The sequence below is a fragment of the Anguilla anguilla genome, chromosome 17 (assembly GCF_013347855.1).
Source record: "Anguilla anguilla isolate fAngAng1 chromosome 17, fAngAng1.pri, whole genome shotgun sequence".
Taxonomy (NCBI): Eukaryota; Metazoa; Chordata; class Actinopteri; order Anguilliformes; family Anguillidae; genus Anguilla; species Anguilla anguilla.
The window spans coordinates 10,231,596-10,256,335 of record NC_049217.1 but is presented as its reverse complement, the minus strand read 5'-3'; the positions used below and the strand labels follow the sequence as shown (position 1 = coordinate 10,256,335).

The 24,740-nt window shown below is 49.5% G+C and overlaps 1 protein-coding gene across 15 annotated transcripts in view; it reads right to left on the bottom strand.

Moving 5' to 3' along the window:
* Window positions 1–24,740, bottom strand: part of rbfox1 (RNA binding fox-1 homolog 1) — a 403,255-nt gene that overhangs the window by 64,990 nt on the left and 313,525 nt on the right. For 14 of the 15 annotated variants that reach the window (XM_035398366.1, XM_035398363.1, XM_035398362.1 and 11 more), the window contains one exon: window positions 1,139–1,381. In XM_035398366.1, coding sequence (XP_035254257.1) covers window positions 1,139–1,381 — 243 coding nt within the window. Of the gene's footprint in view, window positions 1–1,138; window positions 1,382–4,348; window positions 4,493–24,740 lie in introns of those variants that run through there. The other variant, XM_035398372.1, reaches the window with a different exon arrangement.

The window sequence follows — 24,740 nt, the reverse complement described above, 5'->3', positions numbered from 1 at the left end:
GGGCGGGGCATAGAGCCGTCCCCCTGTTCTGTGAGAGGGCGGGGCATAGAGCCGTCCCCCTGTTCTGTAAGAGGGCGGGGCATAGAGCCGTCCCCTGGTTCAGTAAGAGGGCGGGGCATAGAGCCGTCCCCTGGTTCAGTAAGAGGGCGGGGCATAGAGCCGTCCTCTCGGTTCAGTAAGAGGGCGGGGCATAGAGCCGTCCCCCCTGTTCTGTGAGAGGGCGGGGCATAGAGCCGTCCCCCCTGTTCTGTGAGAGGGCGGGGCATAGAGCCGTCCCCCCGGTTCTGTGAGAGGGCGGGGATAGGGGTGTTCCCCTGTTCTGTGAGAGGGCGGGGCATAGAGCCGTCTCCCTGTTCTGTGAGAGGGCGGGGCATAGAGCCGTCCCCCCTGTTCTGTGAGAGGGCGGGGCATAGAGCCGTCCCCTCGGTTTGGTGAGAGGGCGGGGCATAGAGCCGTCCCCCAGTTCTGTGAGAGGGCGGGGCATAGAGCCGTCCCCCAGTTCTGTGAGAGGGCGGGGCATAGAGCCGTCCCCCTGTTCTGTGAGAGGGCGGGGCATAGAGCCGTCCCCCTGTTCAGTAAGAGGGCGGGGCATAGAGCCGTCCCCTCGGTTTGGTGAGAGGGCGGGGCATAGAGCCGTCCCCCCGGTTCTGTGAGAGGGCGGGGCATAGAGCCGTCCCCCCGGTTCTGTGAGAGGGCGGGGATAGGGGTGTTCCCCTGTTCTGTGAGAGGGCGGGGCATAGAGCCGTCTCCCTGTTCTGTGAGAGGGCGGGGCATAGAGCCGTCCCCCCTGTTCTGTGAGAGGGCGGGGCATAGAGCCGTCCCCCAGTTCTGTGAGAGGGCGGGGCATAGAGCCGTCCCCCTGTTCTGTGAGAGGGCGGGGCATAGAGCCGTCCCCCTGTTCTGTGAGAGGGCGGGGCATAGAGACGTCCCCCTGTTCTGTGAGAGGGCGGGGCATAGAGCCGTCTCCCTGTTCAGTAAGAGGGCGGGGCATAGAGCCGTCCCCCTGTTCAGTAAGAGGGCGGGGCATAGAGCCGTCCCCTGTTCTGTGAGAGGGCGGGGCATAGAGCCGTCCCCTCGGTTTGGTGAGAGGGCGGGGCATAGAGCCGTCCCCTGTTCTGTGAGAGGGCGGGGCACTTACTGTGGCTGTGGCGGAGACGGTCTGTACGCTGGTGTCGGAGCCGCCCTGCTCGCTGTGCGTCTGCGCAGGGGGGTACAGGTTTAGCGTGTGCTCGGGCACCGCCGTCTGGCCCGTGTAGTCAGCGGCAGGGTGGGGGTGGGGCGCCGGGTACTCGGCCGGGATGCCGTTCTGAGGGGGGGCGAACTGCGTGGAGGCGTAAGGCTGGGCCATCGTTTCTGGGGGTGCCGCGGCGTCCTGGTTACCCTGAGAAAAACCAGACAGAGAGACACAGAGAGATAGCGAGAGGGAGAGAGAGACACAGAGAGATAGCAAGAGAGAGAGAGAGTAAATGCATTGGTCACATCGCTGAGAAACAGAATGCATTCTGGTTAAGAACCACTCACGTCTGTAAGCATTTAAGCATGAAGTACAGTTCTCATTTATCAAGAATATTTTATGTCAATAACCTGAAAAACACAGGCACGCATTATGAAGCACACATATTCTGTAATATACCAATGTGCAATATATGAAAAAAGACACTCACATAGTGTATGCTGTATTCGATATTGCGCATATATCTATACTGTTTTAAATTCCATACAGATTTGTGTTTGTTAATTTAACATTGGATAGGTTATGTTCGCTGTAACAGAAGGTAACAGCATCAGTCCCAGATGTCATACTATGTTCTCTGTTCTTGAACTGCCACTCTATCGAATGGGTTATCTTCAGACAGGGAGGATTGCGAATCTCGCTCAGCTCGGTTCACAGAAACCCCACTTCAGCAGCAGAGGCACTTTGCAACATTTTATGAGGAGAGCACTTTCGTACCCTTCCTCCCCAATCCCCATCCCTACACCCCTCAAGAAAAGAAAACTAAGCTTCTGCAAGCTCCTTCGTGGATGCTGTCGAAAAGACCGATTTGCAGTTGAAACAGAAACTATTCCAACGCACTTCATGCATCACATGTATAAAATTAACCTACGAGTAAAATAAAATGCATAAATATTTTTAAAAAACACACCAGACAACAAAGAATATGCTTTAAAAATAGATTCATTTATGTGGCTTAGGAAAGAAAAGGAGAGGCCACAGAAACGACTGTGTAAAACCTGAGACTTGTTTTTTAAAAAAAAAGAATGAAAGAAAGAAGAAACTCCCCGCTGCTCCCCTCAGCTTTCACACAGATGTTACAGAGATCATGCTGTTATGCCTTAACACCGCAGCCACCAACTCATGCCGCACCTCGGATCCACAGATGTCTGGCCGATGCTAGCGCTTAACTGAGGGTGCCAAACTGTCAGCTCCCTCGCTGTATTTAGGCTAACGCTAACATTAACATATAACCGATGGTGCTAAAGTCTCAGCTCCCTTGTGGTAATTAGGGTAACACCAATATTACCAGCTGACTGACGGCGCTAAACTCCCAGCTCCCTCGCGGCCTTTAGGCTAACGCTAACGCTAATATGTAACTGACGGCGCAAAACTCTTCGCTCCCTTGTGGTAATTGGGGTAAAGCTAATACAAGCATCTAACTGAGGGCGCTAAACTCTCAGCTCTCACACTGTATTTAGGCTAACGCTAACACTAACTGATGGTGCTAAACTCACAGCTCCCTTGCAGTAATTAGGCTAACGCTAACACTAACTGATGGTGCTAAACTCTCAGCTCCCTTGCAGTAATTATGCTAACGCTAACAATAGCGGCTAACTGAGAGGTGCTAAACTACCCAGCCTCGCACATCACAGGGACCAGCTTGTGAGAAACAGGGGGACTGAAAAGGCGGCTCTTCTGGGGGGTGAGTACGAGGAGCGAGGGAGCGACACCCCGGTCAGCTGAATCTGCCGGGACCTCCACCTCCGTTTCGCTCATTCCGCTAATTTGGCATCTGTGAGATTTTGGTGCATATTGCAAAAAAACAGAAAAGCAAAAAGAGAAGGAAAAGCCAAAAAAAATAAAAAATAAAATAAAAAAAGGTTGTTGGCAAACGGGGGAAGAACAAAGACTGGCAGGCAGTCAGGCTTCGTCAAATGTTTTTGGCCTGTAATGTAATGAAAACCACATTTCAGCCGACCAAAGTATGCTTTACGTGGCACGGGAGAAACAGTCATGAGCTTCAGCGGCAAAACACTACGGAGCCAATTTGCTAAAATGTACATTTTTCAGGAACAAAAAAAGCAGAAATTTCCTTTCTTCAATACCACCCCGCCCCCCAACTCTGAGAAATTTTCTGTTGATGAAAAGTTTCTTTAGCACAGTCACTGTGTGGCGATAATGGTCTTTCTGCTGAACATATCGCATGGCTTTCAGTGCCCCTGCATCACCCTGGCTGTGACCAGCTCCACACATTTAAGCACACAGGGGGCAAAATGCAGAACAACACTGGAAATTCAGCTCCTACTGAGGCCGTGAAGCACTGACACTGCTTCAGACAGTAAAGACACGCGGCAGCTTTGAGAACCCTGGACAATGTTAAGAAGGTAAAGGCAATGACTCTGAAGGAAGTGCTCCTCTCTCTCTGCCATTCTCACTCTCTCTCTCTCTCCCTGCCATTCTCACTCTCTCTCTCTCTCTCTCTCTCTCTGCCATTCTCACTCTCTCTCACTCTCTCTCTCTCTCTCTGCCATTCTCACTCTCTCTCTCTCTCTCTCTCTCTCTGCCATTCTCACTCTCTCTCTCTCTCTCTCTCTCTCTCTGCCATTCTCACTCTCTCTCTCTCTCGCTCTCTCTCTGCCATTCTCACTCTCTCTCTCTCTCTCTCTCTCTCTCTCTCTCTCTCTCTCTCTCTCTCTCTCTCTCTCTCTCTCTCTCTCTCACAGTTGACTGTGGCTCTACTCCAGTTCAAAGTTTCAGCAGCTGAGGGTCATGTCTGCCCCTGACACGTAGCCAGCATCTCAAGACAAACAGCCGAGAAAGGAGGGAGAGAGAGACAGAGTGAGAGAGTAAGAGAATGAAAGCAATAGAAAGGAAGAAAGAAAGAGAGAGAGAGAGAAGAAAACTAACGGGCAGTGACACAGCTGGAAGAAATGAAAGAAAGAAAATAAGAAGAAAAATAAGAAAAGGGTTCCTCTTTCTCTAACTTCAGAAACAAATGCAAGGCTTTCTTCCACTCTCTTAACCCATATTAGAGACAGAAAGAGAGACGGGGGGGGGGTTAAAAAATGATGAGCCATACGCTTAGTAATAAAGAAGGGAAAGAAAGAGAGAAAGAGAGAGAGAGTAAAATACCTGCTCCACCATCTTGCTCTCTTTTTCCTCCATAAACCAAGCAGCTGTTTTAGTCCCAGGCCCGGCAGCATCTGCCCAGAGCGAGCATCAATTATGGATGAGGGCGTGCGCTCTCTCGCTGCTGCTCCCCGAGTGTGTGCGTGTGTGTGTGTGTGTGTGTGCGCGCGTGTGTGTGTGGGAGGGAGGGAGTGAAAGACGAAGGAGGGCTGAATGAGGAGGGAGCTAATGCATGCGCAGACCTCCCACTCTCCCCGTCCCAACTTTGTGCTGCCTCTGCTTTCTCCGTCTCTCTTTCTCCCCCTTACGCTTTCCCTCGCTCCCTCCCTCTCTCTTCCTCTGCTCCACTATTTTCTTTTTCTTTCTTTTTGGTCGTTTCCCCTCGTTTTAGTTCTCTCTTCCACCAGCCTACTTCCAGCTGCATTCTTTCTATCTCTCTCTCGCTTTCTCTTTCCAATGTTTCCATTCTCTCACTCTCTTTCTCCCTCTCTCCCTCTCTCTCTCTCTCTGGATGGCAGGGTGTAGAGTTGCAGTCCTGAGCACACCCTCACGTATGCGCAGAGTGTGTCGAGTCACGCCCACACGGTATTCCTGCGCGTACAGCAGGCCACATACGCTAGTTTACATCCCCTCTGCCTAAGTTCAGAGTACCCAACTGCCCGCGGATCCAATAAAGGAAGGGCGCTCGACACACACACACACACACACACACACACACACACACACACGTGGTTTAGCGTCGCAACGAACGCGCTAGCCGGGCCGACGGCTGAGCCGACGCGCTTCCTCGAGTTTCGCGGGCGCCGCTAGTCTCTCGCTCGTCGCCCGTGATTATAACTCGCGCGCCGCCGTGAACAAACAGACAGGAGTCCGCGGCGCTAACGATGCCCGGCCGGCGCGTCACAGAAACCCCTTATCTCCAGAGCCCGAATGGCACTTACGCAAGGCCGCGTTTCCGCTAACTCCCATTCTGAGCAACGGCGCCGGTTCGCGCGGCGCGCTCCAGCCGACAGAAGGGATCCGAAGACTCTGGCGGGGCACGGACGGCTAATCCCTGTTTGTAAACTGCTTAGCGGCGGCGTTTACGAAGGGACGTGGCGAATGTATCCGTATGCCCGACTAATCCGGAGAGGAGCCGGGGCGCGCCGAAGGAAATTCGGGACGATTCGTGGAAGAAAAAAAAAAAAAACTCCCCCGTCTGGTATCGGTCGTAGCAGCGGCGCTAAAATAAAAAACACGTGCGGCCCGTGAAATACGTTCAGAGGTTCAGAGCAGGATTAAAACACCTGAGAGGGACCGCGGACGTGTTTTGATAGTGACTGATGGAGGAATGCCGCGCTGGTGTCTGCTGGGTGAGGATCAAAGCTACGCCCCGGCCCAAACGCTCAGCCCGCTGACGCCTCCTGCCGGGCCCGGCCCTGTCCTCTCCGCAGGGGAGGAGGAGCGGCTGCGTTTCGCCTCCGCTCTCCCCTCTCCGTCTCTGCAGGAGCACGTTTACACCTTTCTGCCAGCTGTGTTACAGACTGCAGGAGGAAGCGTGTTAATGCAGGCCCTGGGGCTCTCTCTACAGCACACTCTCCACACACACCACACACGCACACACACACACACACCATGCACACACACACGCACACACACGCACACACACCACACACGCACGCACACACACACACACAATTCAACACACTCTCCAGAGTAAGCTGCATCAGGAACAGCAATGTCTGGGAACTTGTGGCAAACATTACTGTCCCGGGCCCAGGAATAAAATAACAATATAATTATGTCACAAGCCCGGAAATTTCACTGGCAGCCCTGCAGTAATGATATCTACTTTGAAGTTGATCACAGAATCCCTAATTGACTTTTGACTCACGTGAAAATCACAAAGCTCAAAATCATGAAATAGTCCCCAGTATTTTCTGGAAAGTTCTTTGTGGCAGCCCTTTGCTGTATAACAGCACAGATGGAGCACTGGTGCTCTGTTTACTGAGCGAATACTAAACGGTTACCGTTACCTACGGTATCCAACCATAAGACTTTCCCTGGGTTTCATTTTCGCACAGAAGCACTCTGGGTGTCTGTTAGAGAGAAATCCTGCCTGTAAAAGCGTGGCCTCAGTGCTGTCTCCCAGTCTCTGGCAGCCAAACAGCTCGCACTCTCGTTGTTCTTTAAAAGAGTTTATCTTTATGCCGGGGTCATGTGAGGGGGAGGAGCGGCGGGAAGGTGCGCCCGGAAGCGGCTTCGTCGACGGCGAGGCTCCCGCGAGCGCATCGCAAGCACGGAGCGCTCGATCCGGATTGGGCCGGGGCGTCGTCACGGACACCGAGACGCGTCCAAGCCGGCGACGGTCGATGGCGTCAGCCGAGGACAGAGCCGGGCGAGCGAGCGAGCGTGCGGGCGGGCGAGCGGCGTCCCCGCCGTTCCCAAACTCGCTCTCCCACGCGGGAACGCTGGTCTCCGGCTCGCCGTGGGATGCTGCGGAACAGTTACGCAACAGAGGCCTGCCAGGGACAGGCTCGCGCACCAGCCACCCGCACAAAAACCGCTCAAGAGCGGCTCCCCACGCCAGAGAGGGGCTCCATCCCAGCGGCATTTCCAACACCTTCACAATATTACAACAAAAAAAACTGAAAAACTTAAAAACCATCATCTTCGCTGTTAACCCTGTCTGTCGCTACCGTGTTAGTCGAGCGCGCGGAACTCTACATCCAAAAACTCAACGCAACCGGAAATCATGCGGCACTGTATCTCTCCATAAAGACAGGTAAGGTGAGGCTAATTACTGGGCTGCTTTTAACTCATTAAGCATCCCATTAAGGGGCTGAGGTGAAACTAAGCAGCATTTCTGTGTCAACTCACAATGTGTGTGCGGGCAGCAATGCCTAAGCAGTCTGGATGGAAACCACATCTCTCTGCAAGGTTATCCCTCCAACATTTGACCCATTTTACCCATATATGGAGTACATGTTTTGAGTGGTCACACTAAGAGGTGAAACTTGTCTCTATTTGGGAGAGCACAGCAGGAGAGCACAGCAGACGCAGGCTTTGGACAGACTCATATAGGCATGAGCACCTCGTGCAGGCAGACTGGGCGCTTGACTAACCAGAGGAGGGCGCTGGTGTGTAATGGGACACGGACATTACACTGACTGAATTCTCTCCCTCCGCGAGTGACACTACAGCCAATCACGTGCCGCTCTGCTGGGCGTCTGACCAATGCCAGCACTGGAACAGGATTGGGTACCAGACTGTGGAACACAACCACACACTGGAACAGGATGAGCCACCAGAATCTCTGAGGACAGAGGCTATAGTGTGTGGCCTGTTTGTTTATTTCCTGCTCCTCTGACTTAGCCATGACTTGAACATGAACGAGTAAATTAATTAATTAATGAATTGTCACCACCATTTGTCACACTCTTCTTCAATTACCAAAATATATATCTTTAATAAACATATCTTCAATTTACTCGATATACTGCGCCTACTATCTACATATACGGCAGAGGGCTCAAGAGAACAGACATTTCCATATAAATGCATTTCCTATTCAGAAATGCGCATTCATATGCATTTCCATATGAATATTCTATGGCAGCAATGATGAAATACGCCCGGAGCACTGTACCAGTATCTGGATCTGTGTAAATAATGACTCACTGCAGAAAGGACCTGCATTCCCTCGCAGTTCCAGACAGGAAAATGAATAATATCAATGAATTAGCAGTTATTTTATGCACAGCTCATAGCCCTCCTTCAGGAATGTTAATGAGAAGCAAAGCAAAGCATCATTTGTTTTGTTAATTGACAAGCATTTGAATATCGATCCAAACAATCAATTCGGGTTCTCATGGTCATAGATTTGAATAATTCAGGGTCATTGATTATTTCTTTATTTGCGTGATTTGTGTCAAGTATCTACATATATATATTTACTTGTTATATACAGTTTTTACAAATTCAGACCCCTTGGAATGTATCAAATTTTTCTGTATTACAAATGATAGACATATTTTTTTCAATCTGTATTTTATATTGTGAACTTGTCATTTAAAGAAAATGAAATATGCTGCTTGCATAAGTAATCGAACCCCACACATCAATATTTAGTAGGTTCACCTTTTGTTACAATAACAGCTTTAAGTCTTTTGGGGTAAGTATCTATCAGCTTTGCATTATGGTTTGAGCCCATTCTTTGTGGCAGATTTGCTCCAGGTTGTTCAGGTTGGTTGGATGACACTTGCAGACTGTAATTTTCAAAGAGTGCCACAGATTCTCATTGGGATTGAGATCAGGACTTTGACTGGGCCGTTGTAGAATATTCACCATTTTGTTATTGAGCCACTTCACTGCTGCTTCGGCCTTCTGCTTGGCATCAGTGTCCAGCTGAAAGGCTAAGTCTCCCATGCTTCAGTTTCTTTAGCAGACTGAAGCAGGTTTCTCTTACTGAATTTTCCTTCCATTTAAAAAAGAAGCCAAGTCTCTGCTGACGAAAAGCACCCCCCCACGGGCAGGGCAGTGCAGTGTGCGTTGTGCCCTACACACTTTCAATTTTGGCGCTTTGAATTTTGGCCTCATGCGACCACAAATGATTTTCACACAGCTTAGCTGGTCACTCGTGTTTTCCGGAAGACTCCAGACGTGTTTTGAGACGGTCCTGTTTGAGTAGGCTTCTGTCTCACCACCCTCCCATACAGGCCACCTTTGCCCCAGTGTTCAGCCACTGAACTCTGCGGCTCCCTCTGTGACTGCTGGCCTCTCCGGGGCTTCCCGCACAAGACTCCTCCTGCCCAGTTTTGAGGGACGGCCTTTTCTATGCAGTGCCTGGGTGGCGCAATCCACGCCCTGATTATTGCACAGGATTCTGTGTCCTGATTATAGACCCAACCGTGCTCATGGGGATCGCCGTTTCATCTCCAACTTCAGTATGTGACCACGAGAAGCAGCGGTTTTACATTCACTTCCCTATAAATAGTGCATCGCTTTCCACAATACACCAAGCGTTTCTCAGTGGAAAAACTTTCCCTTTCAGTCAAGCGATATTTCAGTTTTACCGAAAGCACAAAGGAGATTGCTGATAACGAACACGCACCATTCACTCCTCCTCAAATCGATACAATGGGGGGGAAAAAAATGAAATTCACATCACGAAAAGAAAACTCGGAAGGAGAAAACCCTTCATTTTCTAAAAGCGGAATGTAAGGCTGCATGAGTAGGGCTTGTCATTCAGCACTTGGACAAGCTCAGAAGCGCAGACGCCAGATATGCACATTGATAGGGTGTCAGAACCATCAGACCCTGGCCACTGTAGCGTTCCACTGAGCTCCGGCCCGTGCAGACAAACAGGAGGAAGAGGAGGAGGAGGAGGGGGAGGGATGTGTGGAGATGTGTTTCCAGATCATGGGCCTGTACCCTCCACTCCCACAGCTAGAGTGGAACAAATCTCCTTTCAATTCCACTGCACATAAAAATCCGCTCTTTTAAGTTTGCCACGTTCAGCCGGCTGAGACTGTCTGACTCACAGTCCCCAACAAACTTTCGCCTGGAAAAACACACACACACACACACACATTTAGGCCTATAAATCCAACATGCCATTTAGATTTAAGGCAAAGATCTAAAAAATGTTAAAATGTTGAAAAAGCAGTTGTTGGAAAGCAATACCCTGCTACTTCTCTAAGATCCATTGAAACGCACTGAAGATAAGTTCTTCCAGATGGAGGAGTACTGCAGAACCAGTGAAATGCAAAACGCTGGAAGGTGCAGGCGGGCGGGCGGGCGGTGCTCCTATAGGCTCAACATCACTGGCATGAGTCACAGTCGAAGCGTGACCGCAGTGGACACAGGGACGGCCATGATCCCAATCCAGACCACAGGGCTGTCATGGCAACAGTGTCACTGCTGGGTCCGACTGGGCACACCACCCAAAAGGCCTTATGAATACCCACAGGCATTACTGCTCCCTTTAAACACACTTCAATCAGAATCACATTTTAAATAGCTATATTAAAAATAAAGAAAGAAACAAAAAATGCTATGATGCCAAGCCCATTTTTTCAGTTTTTCATGTATTGGCCATTTGGAGGCCACGTGTTTTTGCAGAACTAACACAGCAATACACACTTCAACCAATCAGTGGTGGGGCCATTTATTGGGCAACCAATCAGAAGTGAACTTGAGTGGTCCACAACGGAGCTGCAGCACTTGTGTTTAGAAATGATTTGCGGAGCTAACGAATCCTTTAAACAGAAGAAAAATATGACTTTGCCGGGTCCTCGAGTGCAGCTTCCTCCATGTGTCTGCCCTCTCTCTGCTGCAGATGTCACCCAGCCTGCCTCGCGCTCTCCATTACGGGTGACCTCATAAATCCAGTGTGTTTCCCAGTCATGGCCTGTCTGAGTCCTAATCTGTGTGCACAGAGGGCAGGTCCTCCAGGTGACCTGGCAATGTGGGCCGCCAGATCTCCTGCTCTCTGTACGAGGTGAGAGACGCTGGAGAGTCTACACTCTAACGCTCTGGATCTTCCACAGTGGTATGTCTGGCTCCGTTCTTTCATACGGCTGCAATGAAGTCTGGGTAACCAATCTAATTAAAGGACAATATTCTCCCCACCAACCGCCTGTTCCGCACACACACACACACACACATATACCGCACAAGAGTGTGTGTAGTTAATTTCCACAAACCTCTCAGCTCAGTCCTTACAGACGGAAGACTCATTTTTGAAAACAGAAGGAAATACAGTAGTATCCCATTATAATTACACCTGCGGCCATATTAGTTTCACCACTCTTCTCAACAACTGCCAAACTCTAGTGAACTCTGTAGTACTGCAGAGTTGTCTGCGTTACTGGTGTACAACACCGTTTCTAAGCTCTGGACAAAGTGTACTATGTTCTCATAGCCCTTAGGAGGAGCCTGACACATTAAAAATCCATCACTTTTTAAACTCCCTTATAAACTTCAGGATTTAAAAAAAAAAAAGGTATTTAGGAGAGGGCACAGACAACAACCCTCTGTTTCTGACAATAACAATATTAATTTGAGAGAAAATGACCTTATAAATTTTCTTCTCATCTCACACAGGTTAACGACAAAGGATTTCAGCACACTGTGAAAAGGTATCATTTTTTTTTATCACTGAATGAATCCATTCATCATAGGTTTCAAAAAACATTAAACAACAGAGTCTCAAGTATATTCTCAAGTATATGTGTGTGTGTGTATGCAAACACAAACACACACACGCAACCAGTGCATAGTCTATTTACTCTGGCTTCTTTGGCCATTATATCATACAAGTACACATACGCAGACCATGGAGGCCGCTGTAAATAGATCACACAGCAGTTGAATTAGCTTGATTTTGTGCAGTACAGCCTAATTTACAGCTTTTGACTAAAGGGTTTTTCCATTACTTTTCAAGTAATGGCAGATGACCCTCTTCATAAGGTTGAGAGAGTGATTTAGTGAGGGCCATGTTGTTCCACGGAGGGTTACTGTTTGCAGACAGTGTTGGGAGCATTAGAGGTGTCCCAGTGCAATGGCTGCTCCTGGCAGTCTTAAATCAAGGAGACAGCCACCATCAACACCACTCTGAGCCTACACACTGTTATTCTCTCAACACGCACACACACACACACACACGCACACACACACGCACACACACATGCACACACACGCACACACACGCACACACGCACACGCACACACGCACACACACACACGCACACGCACACACGCACGCACACGTGCACACACAAACGTACATGCACACACACACACACACACATATGCAGGCAGGCACGTACACACACACAAACACAAGACTCGCTCATACACATGTGCGCGTACACAGACACACACACACACACACAAATACATTTAGCATTATACAGGATTCTTAAGTTCATTTCATGTGAACGTCTTAAAATGTGTAATTTATGCAATGTGGAAATACGTTAGCCTCAAAAGGAGAAGTCTGACAGGGTCCCCCGCTAATCGGAGAGCTCAGGAACCCCTGGCTTAGGCAGCACATCCTTGCAGAAGAGACAGATGGCTTTCGCAGGCCTTTTCATGAGGCGGGCGCCACATGCTCTTCCAGAAGCTTCCAGCCACACGCAGGGAACGCTCCTCGCCTGTTCACGGGGATAAGTGCGCGAGAAAAAAAAAAAAACAACTAAAAATGCGGCGTCTGCAGCAGCACCGAACGTGGAGCAGACCGGCTTTTATTTCTGTAGTCGGAGAAAAAAAAGAAAAAAAAAAAAAGAATAGGCTGGCAGAACACATTTAATCCGCGTGCCAAATTTTGATATTGGAATCGTGTAATTTACCCTCGCGGTCGTGGCCTGCACTGCATCTAGCGCTCAGCAGAATGTTTTAATATGTCAGCTCTTTATTTCCTTTTTTTTATCAGTCATTGCTTTTTAAGTGAAACCAGCTCCGGCTTTGAAGTTGTGCCCAAAATCCTCCCCATCCCCCTCAGACATCTCGGGCTATATTTTATCAGAAGATCCACAGATAGCTGTGAGCGCCAGGACGAGGAAAGCACACGCTTGCCGTGCTATTTTTACTGCCCAGAAATAGCAGCCAGGGAGAGAAAAAAAAAAGGTATAAAAGAAGAAGAAAAAAAGTTTAAAAAAGAAAGAAAAAAGGCAGACATTTTCCCAGCAGATGTTGTGTTGTGGGATATGCTGGATATTATGTCACGACCGCTGTTTTTGAAGAGAGTCTGAGACCGAGAGGTGTGGTTTATTTACTTAACAGATATATATACTTCCTGTTTTTGGTGGTAGGGGTGGTGGAGGGGGAGGGGGTGTACAGGTACACTGTGAATCAGACACAGATGGCTTATGGGGTGGTTGGAAGGGAGGGGGAAGGCCCGGGACACATGGCAATTCGAAACACTGATGGACAGAAGGTCTCGCTCATAGCCACTCACAGCTCATAGCCACTTATGTCACTCCCATATGGAGCTGCACATACACCACTACCACTATCTCCACCACAACATAAGAGAACACAGAACATATCTTTATATTCTACAACAAAAAACGTAAATACATACGTTTCAAATTTTAAATATACTGTATATATTTCTTTAAATGTGCGTAGATCACATAAGGGGGGGCCAAGGACGTCTGTTGAATTGTCTGTGAATTTCCATCTGAACCTTAAGGATTAAATTAGCCCGGTGATTTGCTTGATCTGACGTTTTAGCTATTTCAGATTTTCCGATAAGCACATGAACAAAAAATGTAGACTGTTATTGTGTCCCTATATAGAGGATTTTGCAGTGATCAAACCTACGAGTGAACTGGCATAGGGTGTATCTAAGTTAATTCGCTAACTGAGCCACGGTAACTGCAGGAAACAAAAACCTGCATACACACTGGCCATACAGAAATGGGGTTCTCCACCTCTGGTTTATGTTAAGCTATTAAGACACCTAGATTCACAGCAGAAATGTGGTTCCTTAGATACTGTATATTACAACATGTAGAAACATACAGGATTAATCTAAAGACAGTTCTATGTCAATAAGTTGACTTTTTTTTAAAAAACATCTTCCTTCACATTATGGTAATGTTACAGATAATCTGATGAAGAACAGGAAGTGCATTCAGCACTGTTTCATCTTCCCTCCTTTGGTTGGTTACCATTAGTGACAGGGATGCCAGCATGAAGCATGTTGCCAGGAGAGAATGTCACTTAGAAACTGTCTCACCACTAAATCTGTCACATCGCTCATAATCAAAGTCTCTAAATTAAATGACAAGTCATCATGAGTTGATGCTTCAAATGGATTCTAATAATGCAGAAGATTGTGCCTGTTTGCTAAACAGATTAGCAACCCTAATTCCATTCGTTTCGCTTGCTGTTATTCAGCTTTCATATGAAAGTTTAGAAACGTTCGGGCAGAGTTGCTAATTGACAGGATGGCTGAGAAGCCTCAAATCAACTTTTGCTCTGTTTGCTCCCATTGTTAAACAAATTTCCCCGCCATTTACACCATTAACGATCTCAGCGATGATCAAATCCGTTCTTTTCCCTATAGCAAATACTACACCCGTCTTCCTTTTGATACGACCCTTCTGGAAAGTTCTGAGGGTTATTAATGACGTTAAAATGAAACCCAAGGCTTTTGTTGGATATACCAGACAGTAATAGATGTCATTTGATCCGATTTGCCCTGCGAGTGCTCGGAACATTCAATTACACCCTCTTCCGGGGGGTTCATCTTGCAATGCAAACTTCTTTCTTGACACTTTTTTTTTTTCTTTGGAATTCTTACATTTTAAATTTAAATATGTTTAATGTGAAAACGAGAGGCAGGGGTTTGAAATGGAAATGGTCCAGTAATTGCTCTTTTGTTCTCTGAGCTCAGCCCCGCGGTGGCCCTTTAAACAAAGCGGCTCTGATGCCGCGTGAGAGCACCGCACAGGGCGACGCCGGCTTCCTCCTCATGCTATGTCCAGATTGTTGGCTAATGGCTGAAATCCCCGCGGACGCGTTCGGCGGCGTTGGGCCACTGGCCCGGAACGGCACGTATGGAGAGAGACGTAAATTAAATGTAGAATTGGGGCGGCGGAATCCTGGGGGCTTTGCAGCGGGGGTAATCTGGGAAGGGATTTCATCTATCAACTTCCACATCACTCATTCGACGCTGTTCTCTAAAAGCGTTCGAGAACGACGGCTGCGCTTTTTTTTCTCCTCTCGCTCCTCTTCCACCTCCTTTCCCCTCTAACCCCCCGCTAAGACGCAGAGGAGCGCTCTGCGGGGGGTCCTTGGCGGAGGTAATTTCCGAGGCTACAAAGACGACTTTTTTATTTTATTTCCCTCTTGATTTACTCGGGCGTTATCCACCGGCCAAACAGATGTTATAGGAAGGGGCTGGTGGGGGAAGTGAAGGATCCCAGGGATAAAGGGCCTTCTGGGAAATGTAGTCTGCAAAATCTAGGTAGATTTGGTTGACCTACAAGATGCTTTAAATTACCCCTCCAGATGTATTTTAAAACTTAAAAAAATATTCTATATTGAGTAATAATTTTTAATATGTTTAATACGGTTTTTCCACCAAAAATGTTCAATAAACTACTGAAAATGGCTCTACATTTTCACCCTCATTGAGAATGCCAGAATCTATGAATATGCAAATTGGCAACACTTGCTGCTGTGATCTGGGGATATATAGCAGGCAGGGCATCTGGATTCAAAATCAGAAACCCATCGACTTCTGCATAAGGTTTCTTCAGCAGTCGTCTGTAAAATGTGTGCTAAAAACACATACTGCCAGGTATATCCATGCAATATTTATAAACAAATTCAACCCATTTTTGTTTTAGAATAGGCTCCTTTGGTAACAAGTGGAACGAAGTTCCTACCTTGGGATTTTATCCTAAAACTACACAGTCTGCCATGCTCAACACACCAACTGTCACAACAATGTCACTAATTAGTCAGCTTTCTGGGTGCTAAGATTTCAGTTTACCACATCGCTCTCTTGTAATTTACATATCTTCGCGTAGCGGACTCGTTTCCAACACAGATTTCGGGGAAGCACGGTGAAGCTCTTCATCTACAGTGTAAGGCACTCTGGTGACAAGTTGTGCACAAGAAACTGTATAGAGAAAGTCACGCTTCCTACAGGAGTTAACCATAAAAAAAACATGTTTTTGAGTGGAGGGGGTCTTCAAAGGCTACAGTAAAAAAGGAAATCCAGGGGGCGCAATGGATGCTGGGAAATGTTGTACCGTTAATGACTGCTGCGAGTTAAGTAGCGAGCTTTCCGTAGTCCAAACGGGCGCCCGGGTGGCTCTGTGCAATTAGGACCACAGAAGCGAAGAGGCGTCGCGGAAACGGCCCGGGCGAGCCCACAAACCGCAATCACCGCGCTTGTTCCAGAACACTCCGGCGCTCGCGGGGAGCGTGACGTCACAGGCGGCAAGCTCCGGCGGCGTCTGCGGAGAGCTTAACGTCTCCCCAGCCTTCAGCGCGCGTCTGGCCCCCCCGCGCAGCACTGAGCACACAGCGCTGTTTAACCCACCCTGGCGGGCTGCCCCAAGGGCATCCGATCGGCTTATTACAGCCCTGCATTTACATACTTCTGCTCCGAAAAATACGCCACCGACAGTGACGTCATCGCTGGGTAGCATATCTGTAGTCTGGGAAGCAGCAGCGTAAAAGGCAGTCCGGAGAGACACCGCCGTTTGCAAAATGGAGCTACATTCTGAGGAGACCGGCGAATGAGAGGGACTGGGTGAGAAAAAGAAACGCTGATTCCCAGTTCAAAGTATAAACACACAATTATGAACGTGACACGCCTACCAGGGGACACGGCACAGAGATTAGGAGCAGAAGTGTGACTGAGAGGGAGCCTGTGCAGCGGGGAAGAGGCCTGCGCAAAGCTCAGCGCTGGCGTCTCAGCCGGGGAGCCGTCGCTGGGTCTGTTCCCGCAGCGCGGTGGCGCGCGGCCGTAAGAGAGGGACGATGACACGTTGGGCGAAAACGAACAGCGGCACGGAAGAGCCCTGGCACCCCGCAGGAGGAGCGGGACGGCTTCGGCGAGGGGCGGAGGCGGGCGGGGGGGGGCGGGCTGGGGGTGGGGGGGGAGACAGTCGGCAAACATTTGGAATGCAAGTCGGCTGCGTCGCGACGCGGACTGTTTGCTTTGGGGACCGCGGTGCGGACCTCAGTTTACCACTGCTGCTGACCCGCACGCCCGGGGGAGAGAGAGAGGAACAGAGAAAGAGAGAGAGAGAAAGTGAGAGACTGAGTAAGAGGGTGAGAAAGAAAAAGCATGAGAGAGACAGAGAGAGAGAGGACAGAGATAGAAAGAGAGAGAGAGAAGGAGACTGCACAGGGGGACTGTGCTTCCCTTCTAATCACCATCCAGACCCTGTTCTCCCACACCTCGCTGAGACTCTCACCCCCCCCCCCCCCGGCTTCTACCTCGATCGGGAGGGGGGCTGAACTCATCTTATCAACGCATCAATAAAACCATAAAATAAATATATAAGCACACATTACAGAAGAACCTCGTCACACGTATGTTAATTACGGAGCATCGGAGACAATTAGCCGAAATGGAGAGCAACACAAGCCGAGAGCAACTTCGCGCACAGCAGCCCGAGCCGTGTTCAAACCCTCCGAGAACACATCAAACGATTTCTTTGCTGCCGTTTCCAAGGCAACGCTAATATATTCGCTAGCCCAGTGTTACTGGAAAGCATTTTTTCTCCCCTGACAGTTTTAAAGATGATTTAAAATATTGCTCTATATGTGCGCTGCATTAACGGTTAAAATTACGTGAGGGAGAAGCCACAGAGCTCGCTCGCTCGCTCTCTCTCTCTCTCTCTCATGCTCTTTCTCTCTCTCTCTCTCTCTCTCGCTCGCTCTGTCTCTCTCTCTCTCTCTCTCTCTCCCTCTCTCTCTCTCTCTCGGCATGTTATCACAGGGAGATAAACGAGGACACAAACGTTAGTCTAAGTTTAATATTTAAGGGTGCCTTGACTCCTGAGCCTTTTGCTTTCCCTCTGAAAAGGCGCGTGCTCGTAATCGTGGGAGAGGTGCTCTCACACAGCCACACACACATCTGTCATTACGCCCCTGGATTGGTTACGCAGCGGCTCCCAGCTCCTGCCGCTACGCAGCCAGGGACCGGCCCCAGAGTCACAGCCCAGCTGACCCCCGAACCCCGACGCCTCCCTATCAGCACGGCCACCCGGCCAATCACAGCCCGGCCCTCTCCCCGCGGCCCCTCATCACTGACCGAATGCACTGCTCTCCGTGACGAAGCGGCCCCCTCTCTCTCGCTGTCTGTCTGTAAGTGTGTCAGTACCACCCTCTCCATCTCTCCCTGACTGTGTGTCAGAACCTCCCTCTCTCTCTCTCGCTGTCTGTCTGTAAGTGTGTCAGTACCACCCTCTCCATCTCTCACTGACTGTGTGTCAGAACCTCCCTCTCTCTTGCTCGCTCGCTGTCTGTATGTGTCAGTACCTCCCTCCCCATTGCTCTCTGTCTGTAAAAGTGTCACTACCTGCCTCCCTATCGCTGTTTGTCTGTATGTGCTTCAGTACTTGCCTCTCTATCACTCTCTGTCCGTAAATGTGTCAGTACCTCCCTCTCTCCGTTCTACCTTCTCTCTCTTCCTTCCTACCTCTCCTCCTACCCCTCCTGCTGGATCTTCTCTCTCTGTCATTCTCCCTTGCTTCCCCACCCCCGCCCCCCTCCTGTCTTTCTCTTCCTCCGTCTCTCCTTTTCTCTCCCCTCCCCGCCCCCCTCCTGCCTTTCTCTCCCTCTGTATCTCCCTTTCTCCCTCCTCCCCGCGCTCCTCCTGTCTTTCTCTCCCTCTGTCTCTCCCTTTCTCCCCCCTCCCCGCGCTCCTCCTGTCTTTCTCTCCCTCCGTCTCTCCCCCTCTCCCCCCTCCCCGCGCTCCTCCCCCTCTCCCCCCGGACCGCTGGGGTCGCCGCGGGCACATGTAACAATTACAGAGGACGGCCTGCCGCTCGGAGTAAACGAGGGGCCGGTAGCCGCGGCGACGGCGGCGGCGAGGGAGACGTGTTAGATTAGGGAGGGGGCGGGGCCTCCGAGCGGAGGTCTGGGAAATAAACGCCGGGGCGCGTCCCGCGCATTACCGCCGCCCCATTATTGGCGGGAGGAGGGCCGCGCGGGTTGAGCAGCGGCGGTGGAGCGCCACGCCGTAATTGAACTGTCAGGACCGGGCCTCCAAACACCAGCGGGATGGGGGGGGGGAAGGGCCCCCTCGTCCCGACACTCCAATCACACGCTTCCGTTTAAAAAAGAGAGAAATAAACACGCAGATACGCGCACTTCGGGCCTTAGGGTCGTGGACCTGGGTTGTTGCTTTAAAAAAAATAAAAAAAAATAAATAAATAAATGGAACAGTAAAAAACGGTCCCGTTTCTCCCTTGTTTGGGCCTGGAGCACGGTACAGTGATCAGCTCATTAGAGAGTCTCTCATTAAAACCACCCCTGCAGTAACCGCATACAGAGAGGGGAGGACAGAGGAGAGACAGAGGGAGAGAGAGAGATACAGAGAGAGAGAGAGAGAGAGAGAAGGACAGGGACAGAAACAGGACGCGAGAGAGATAGAGAGATAGAAACAAGGGTGAGAGAGATGGAAACAGGGGTGAGAGAGATAGAGTGATAGAAACAGGGTGAGAGAGAGATAGAGATAGAAACAGGGGTGAGAGAGAGAGAGAGTGATAGAAACAGGGATAAGAGAGAAAGAGATAGAGGGAGAGGGTAGACGAGGCAGCGCTCATTATCCCTGTCCTCATCTCTCATACTCCCAAACGAGCAGCTTTCGTTTCATTTTGTGGGCTGCATACGACTTGCACACCTGACCATACGCGTGTCAAACAGGCAAGGTTCAACAGTTCATTTCTGTGGCCAATCAGGTGCCCTTTATGTTTGTACAAGAGTAACAGCCCTGAGACGGTGTACTGAGGTCCACTGATGGGCAATGAGACGGGTTCAGCTGGGGTGGGAGCTACACACGAGAAAAACAACTCACTGCAATATAATACGCTTTCCCCTGATGTTCACACAAGTCAAATCCAACACTGCACCTGTTACACGGACTGCACTACAGCCAGGTGCTTTTCACTCCAACGCTTTCAACCCATTTCAGGTTATATTAATAATGAAGAGTGGCCCTGGCAGATGTATTTACTCACTGAGCGGGTTGTGGGCTTGTGTGCGTATGGGCGTTTGTGTGTGTGTGTGTGTGTGTGTGTGTGTGTGTGTGTGTGTGTGTGTGCGTATGGGCGTTTGTGTGTGTGTGTGTGTGTGTGTGTGTGTGTGTGTGTGTGTGTGTGTGTGTGCGTATGGGCGTTTGTGTGTGTGTGTGTGTGTGTGTGTGTGTGTGCGCGTATGGGCGTTTGTGTGTGTGTGTGTGTGTGTGTGTGTGTGCGTATGGGCGTTTGTGTGTGTGTGTGTGTGTGTGTGTGTGTGTGTGTGCGTATGGGCGTTTGTGTGTGTGTGTGTGTGTGTGTGTGTGCGTATGGGCGTTTGTGTGTGTGTGTGTGTGTGTGTGCGTATGGGCGTTTGTGTGTGTGTGTGTGTGTGTGTGTGTGGGTATGGGCGTTTGTGTGTGTGTGTGTGTGTGTGTGTGTGTGTGTGCGTATGGGCGTGTGTGTGTGTGTGTGTGTGTGTGTGTGCGTATGGGCGTTTGTGTGTGTGTGTGTGTGTGTGTGTGTGTGTGCGTATGGGCGTGTGTGTGTGTGTGTGTGTGTGTGTGCGTATGGGCGTTTGTGTGTGTGTGTCAGCCACTTTCTGAACATGGCATTTTCATTTAATTTACAGCATCAGTGGTGGGTCTAACAGCTCATGTCTCTGGCGCGTGCATCTTCAGTCATCATATTGCTTATATCTTGGCATAATTTGGACAGATGTGATGAATTCGTTTTTTGCTACAATCGGACGATACGACCCTGATATTATTACGTATCCCTCCCATCGTGCCCTCACACTTCCCTGAGGTGTGTTTTATACGAGTTCTGCATGGCCCTGTCATCTGCCGAGGCACTATATCAGCTGTAACACAAGCTGTAAGCAGGAAGTTGTTTTCAGAGCCCTTTACGCACGAAAGCTTAATGGCTGCACATCCTGGAGCACACAGAGTTTCAGCTGAGACAGGTGCTAAGGAATGTTCATTTTCGGGAAGGCAGTAGGACTCTTAACGTTGCGATTTTAATAACCTTGGCTGCGTGCGCGTATGTGCGCACAACTGTAACACCCTATCATTCACAACTGAAACTCTCCCAAGGGTGGCGGGGCCTGCTCATTAATTAGCACGGAGCGCGGCTCTCGCCGGGAGTCTTTACAGTGAGAAACGATGGGAACTTCTTATCTGTGACAGGACGGGATGCGGAGTGCAGAGGATCTTGCTGGTGATGAACTATCTCTGGTTTTAGCATGACGTAAGGGCCAGAATGGAGCAGTGGCCAGGGAGCCAGCCCTGAAACCAGGAGGCTGGAGGGTCTGATACCTGAAGAGGGCACTACTGCCTTCTTAAGGAGAAACAGTACCCCACTACTGCTTCTCCTAAACGTGATCTCACACGCAAACAAACAGAGGACACTGCAAGAGATGGTCCACAGTAAAATGAATGGATATTCCGAATCACACAAAAATTTCTAATCTAAGTAAGAAATAGGACACAGACTGGAGCAAAATGTTATCCAAATAACATCTACATACAACACTACTACTACTTCTCATCAAGCACTAAACTGCATGGAGCAGGCATTGTACTGGGGAATTCCCAAAACTCAAATTTGTATTTGTATACATACAACTGATGAATTAAATTTTATAAGAAGTCTTATTTAGCATGTCCACATTTTGAGGGGCACATCAGGTAAAACTGAAGTGACTGGCAGTTTTGTGCTGGGAGGGGAGGAGAGGAGCCAGCCACACTCGGGGAAGCGGAGGTATGGACACAGCTGGGGGAAAGGGACCGGTTCTCTTCATTCCCTCCAGTCCCTGGGGAGAGTAAAAGCAGCTGACAAAGAACTCACGCAGCAGAGGAGCCTGGGACATCTCAGGACATTTCTCACTTTCCCTCTCTCTCCCTCGCTCTCTCTCTCTCCCTCTCTCTATTTCCCTCTCTCTCTCTCTCTCTCTCTCTCCCTCTCTCGCCACTAAAGTGTAATCAAGGCTGCGATGCTCTGGGTATCGCCAGGCTGTACCATAGCGGGGGCGTGGGGGGGCGAAGCTAGGTTGAGCCAAGCATGCTGCCATCAACGGCTAGGACGAAATGAAATCCCTTTCAATAAACAAACAAATAAGTTATTAATTAAATAAAAGAAAGAACACACCCCAGCGTTCTACAAACGGCTTTGCTAACGTTATTCAGAACATTAATCTCTCTCTCTCTCTCTCTCTCTCTCTCTCTCTCTCTCTCTCTCCCCCTGCAACAGAAGAAATGAAGCTTTCGGCCAGTCGTGAACGTAAGGTGATTTTTTATTTTAAAAAAAAATGTGATTTAAAAAATGGGAGGATGGCCCAGCGCTCATCAGCACGGTGATGAGCCTCCAGAGACGGGGGGATTTAGACAGAGCCGCGTGCGGTACCGCACCCCGATTACACAGAGCGGGCTCCGTCACTGACAGAGTTCTGCGCCAAGAGCGCTTCCATACCAGGAGACGTGTTTTGGTTTGGCCATTTCGAAACCTGGAATACGACACCGGTGATTCACAGGAAATGACTGGCTGGCGGTTTCAATGCCAATTCACAGTGACTGTTCACAGGAGGGGCGGGTGATATATTGTTTATACCTGAGAGAACGCGAGCGATTCCAATTTAACATTATTTACGTTCTTCGGTTTTAATGATGGTGTTCACAGCATGCTGTGTTCAGGTGAGGAACCTCAAACGCTGGTACCGTTCCCAATCGCCAGAGGGAAGTGGTGAAGTCCTGCTTTCCTTTAGAGGCGCTAAACTGCGCAACCGGATTCACCATATCCCCCCTGTGCCTTTCCCAATCCCGGCCCTGCTCTGGGGAACGGAGGTGCCTTTCCCAATCCCGGCCCTGCTCTGGGGAACGGAGGGCGCTGCACTCGGGGAGCGATGGAGTGGGGAAGGCAGGCCGAGCGCGGACGAGCGCCGCTACGGCGAAAGCGCTCGACTTGAGGGCCTGCCGCTGAGCCTGCGCTCCCTCCCCGCCGCACCGTGGGCCCCCGCAGGGGGGGGGGGGGGGGGGACCCGCGGAGGCGGGGCGTGGCGTGGCGGACGGCGCCCGGAGCGCGGGAAGCGAAATGGGAAATATTTACATTTAAATGAAGGAGGTTTATGCGCCCAGGCGACGCGCGGCGACGGCGCCGAGGTTATTAAGCGCCGAGCCGCTCGCCCGTCGGCCCGCCCGTCGGCCCGCCCGCCACGCCGGCCGGGCCCCGTGAGGAATGGCACTCTCTCCCTCTCTATTTACCCACTGTGCGCCGCCATAACCATAATTAACTGCACCCCACTGACTGCCTCAACCGCTGCATTTCAATCGCACACTTTAGAATCAATCCCGCCTCGCTCGCACACGTTCCTTAGATCACCGCTCATTCTGCAGGGTAATTAAAGACCAGCAAACACCTTCTTCTTCTTCTTCTTCTTCTTCTTCTTCTTCTTCTTCTTCTTCTTCTTCTTCTTCTTCTTCTTCTTCTTCTTCTTCTTCTTCTTCTTCTTCTTCTTCTTCTTCTTCTTCTTCTTCTTCTTCTTCTTCTTCTTCTTCTTCTTCTTCTTCTTCTTCTTCTTCTTCTTCTTCTTCTTCTTCTTCTTCTTCTTCATAGTACAGCGAAACCGCTGCTAAGCGAGGCAGAAAAAGGAACCCTAACCCTAACCCTGAACTTCTACCTGAATTTGGGTACGCCGCTGACCGGAATCTTATCTACAGGCCGGGCGAAATGAGGGTGAAACGCAAACCGCCATCGATATTAAATCTGTGTCGCGGCTCGATTCCACGCTTATCGTTTCGAATGGCTCTTTCACGTTTTTTATTGCAGTCCACTCCGCTCTGGCGAACACGCGGAAGTCATCAGTGCAAAGATTTCAAGTGTCTCGAAAACACAACACACAACGCGAGAGGGGAAAGATGTTAAGTAGCGCATTTGACCTGTATTTTTGAGCGACAATGGACCATTATGCAGCTTATCGCATTACCGCCATTCAGCAAGGGTGTGTGCAACTGAAACCGAGCGTGCAGACACACAAATACACGCGTGCATAAAGCGCAACCACACACACACACACTTGCAGACACGTGAGCACACACACATAAAACACACACACTTGCACATACACATGCACAAACACACTCAAATACACACACACACACACACACACTTTCACATACACACAAAAACAAATGCACATTCCTCACTTGATTTATTCTTATGGCCGCGTAGAAACAGTTACAGTGGCCAAAAAAGACAGCACAATATAGGAAATTCTCTCCAATACAATTGCTCAGAGGAAGGTCTTTTTTAAACAAGCAATCTTTTTATTTCCCAAAAAAGATAGGTGTCAACAGTACTGGCACCTCTGTTTTCAGTAGTTTGTGCTGAGGATAAAATTATTGAGCCAGCTACAGTCTGTAATGAGATTGACATTATCTGGTAAATTATTACTTGTTAAAAAACCTTTCTGTGAGTAGTTCCATCATTATAAAATAACAATCATTTTACATTTTGAGCATACAATACTGCTTATTACCTGTCTTATGTAACACAGCCTACCTTTGGTAATCTTTATCAAGGTGGTAATGGTATGCCACCGCATACGCGATATTAACCAATATCGCGGCTCCTCTGATTGGCAGAAATGACGCAAATTACGTCCATTTGGGAAGCGGACGGACACAATGCTTTCGATGACTCAG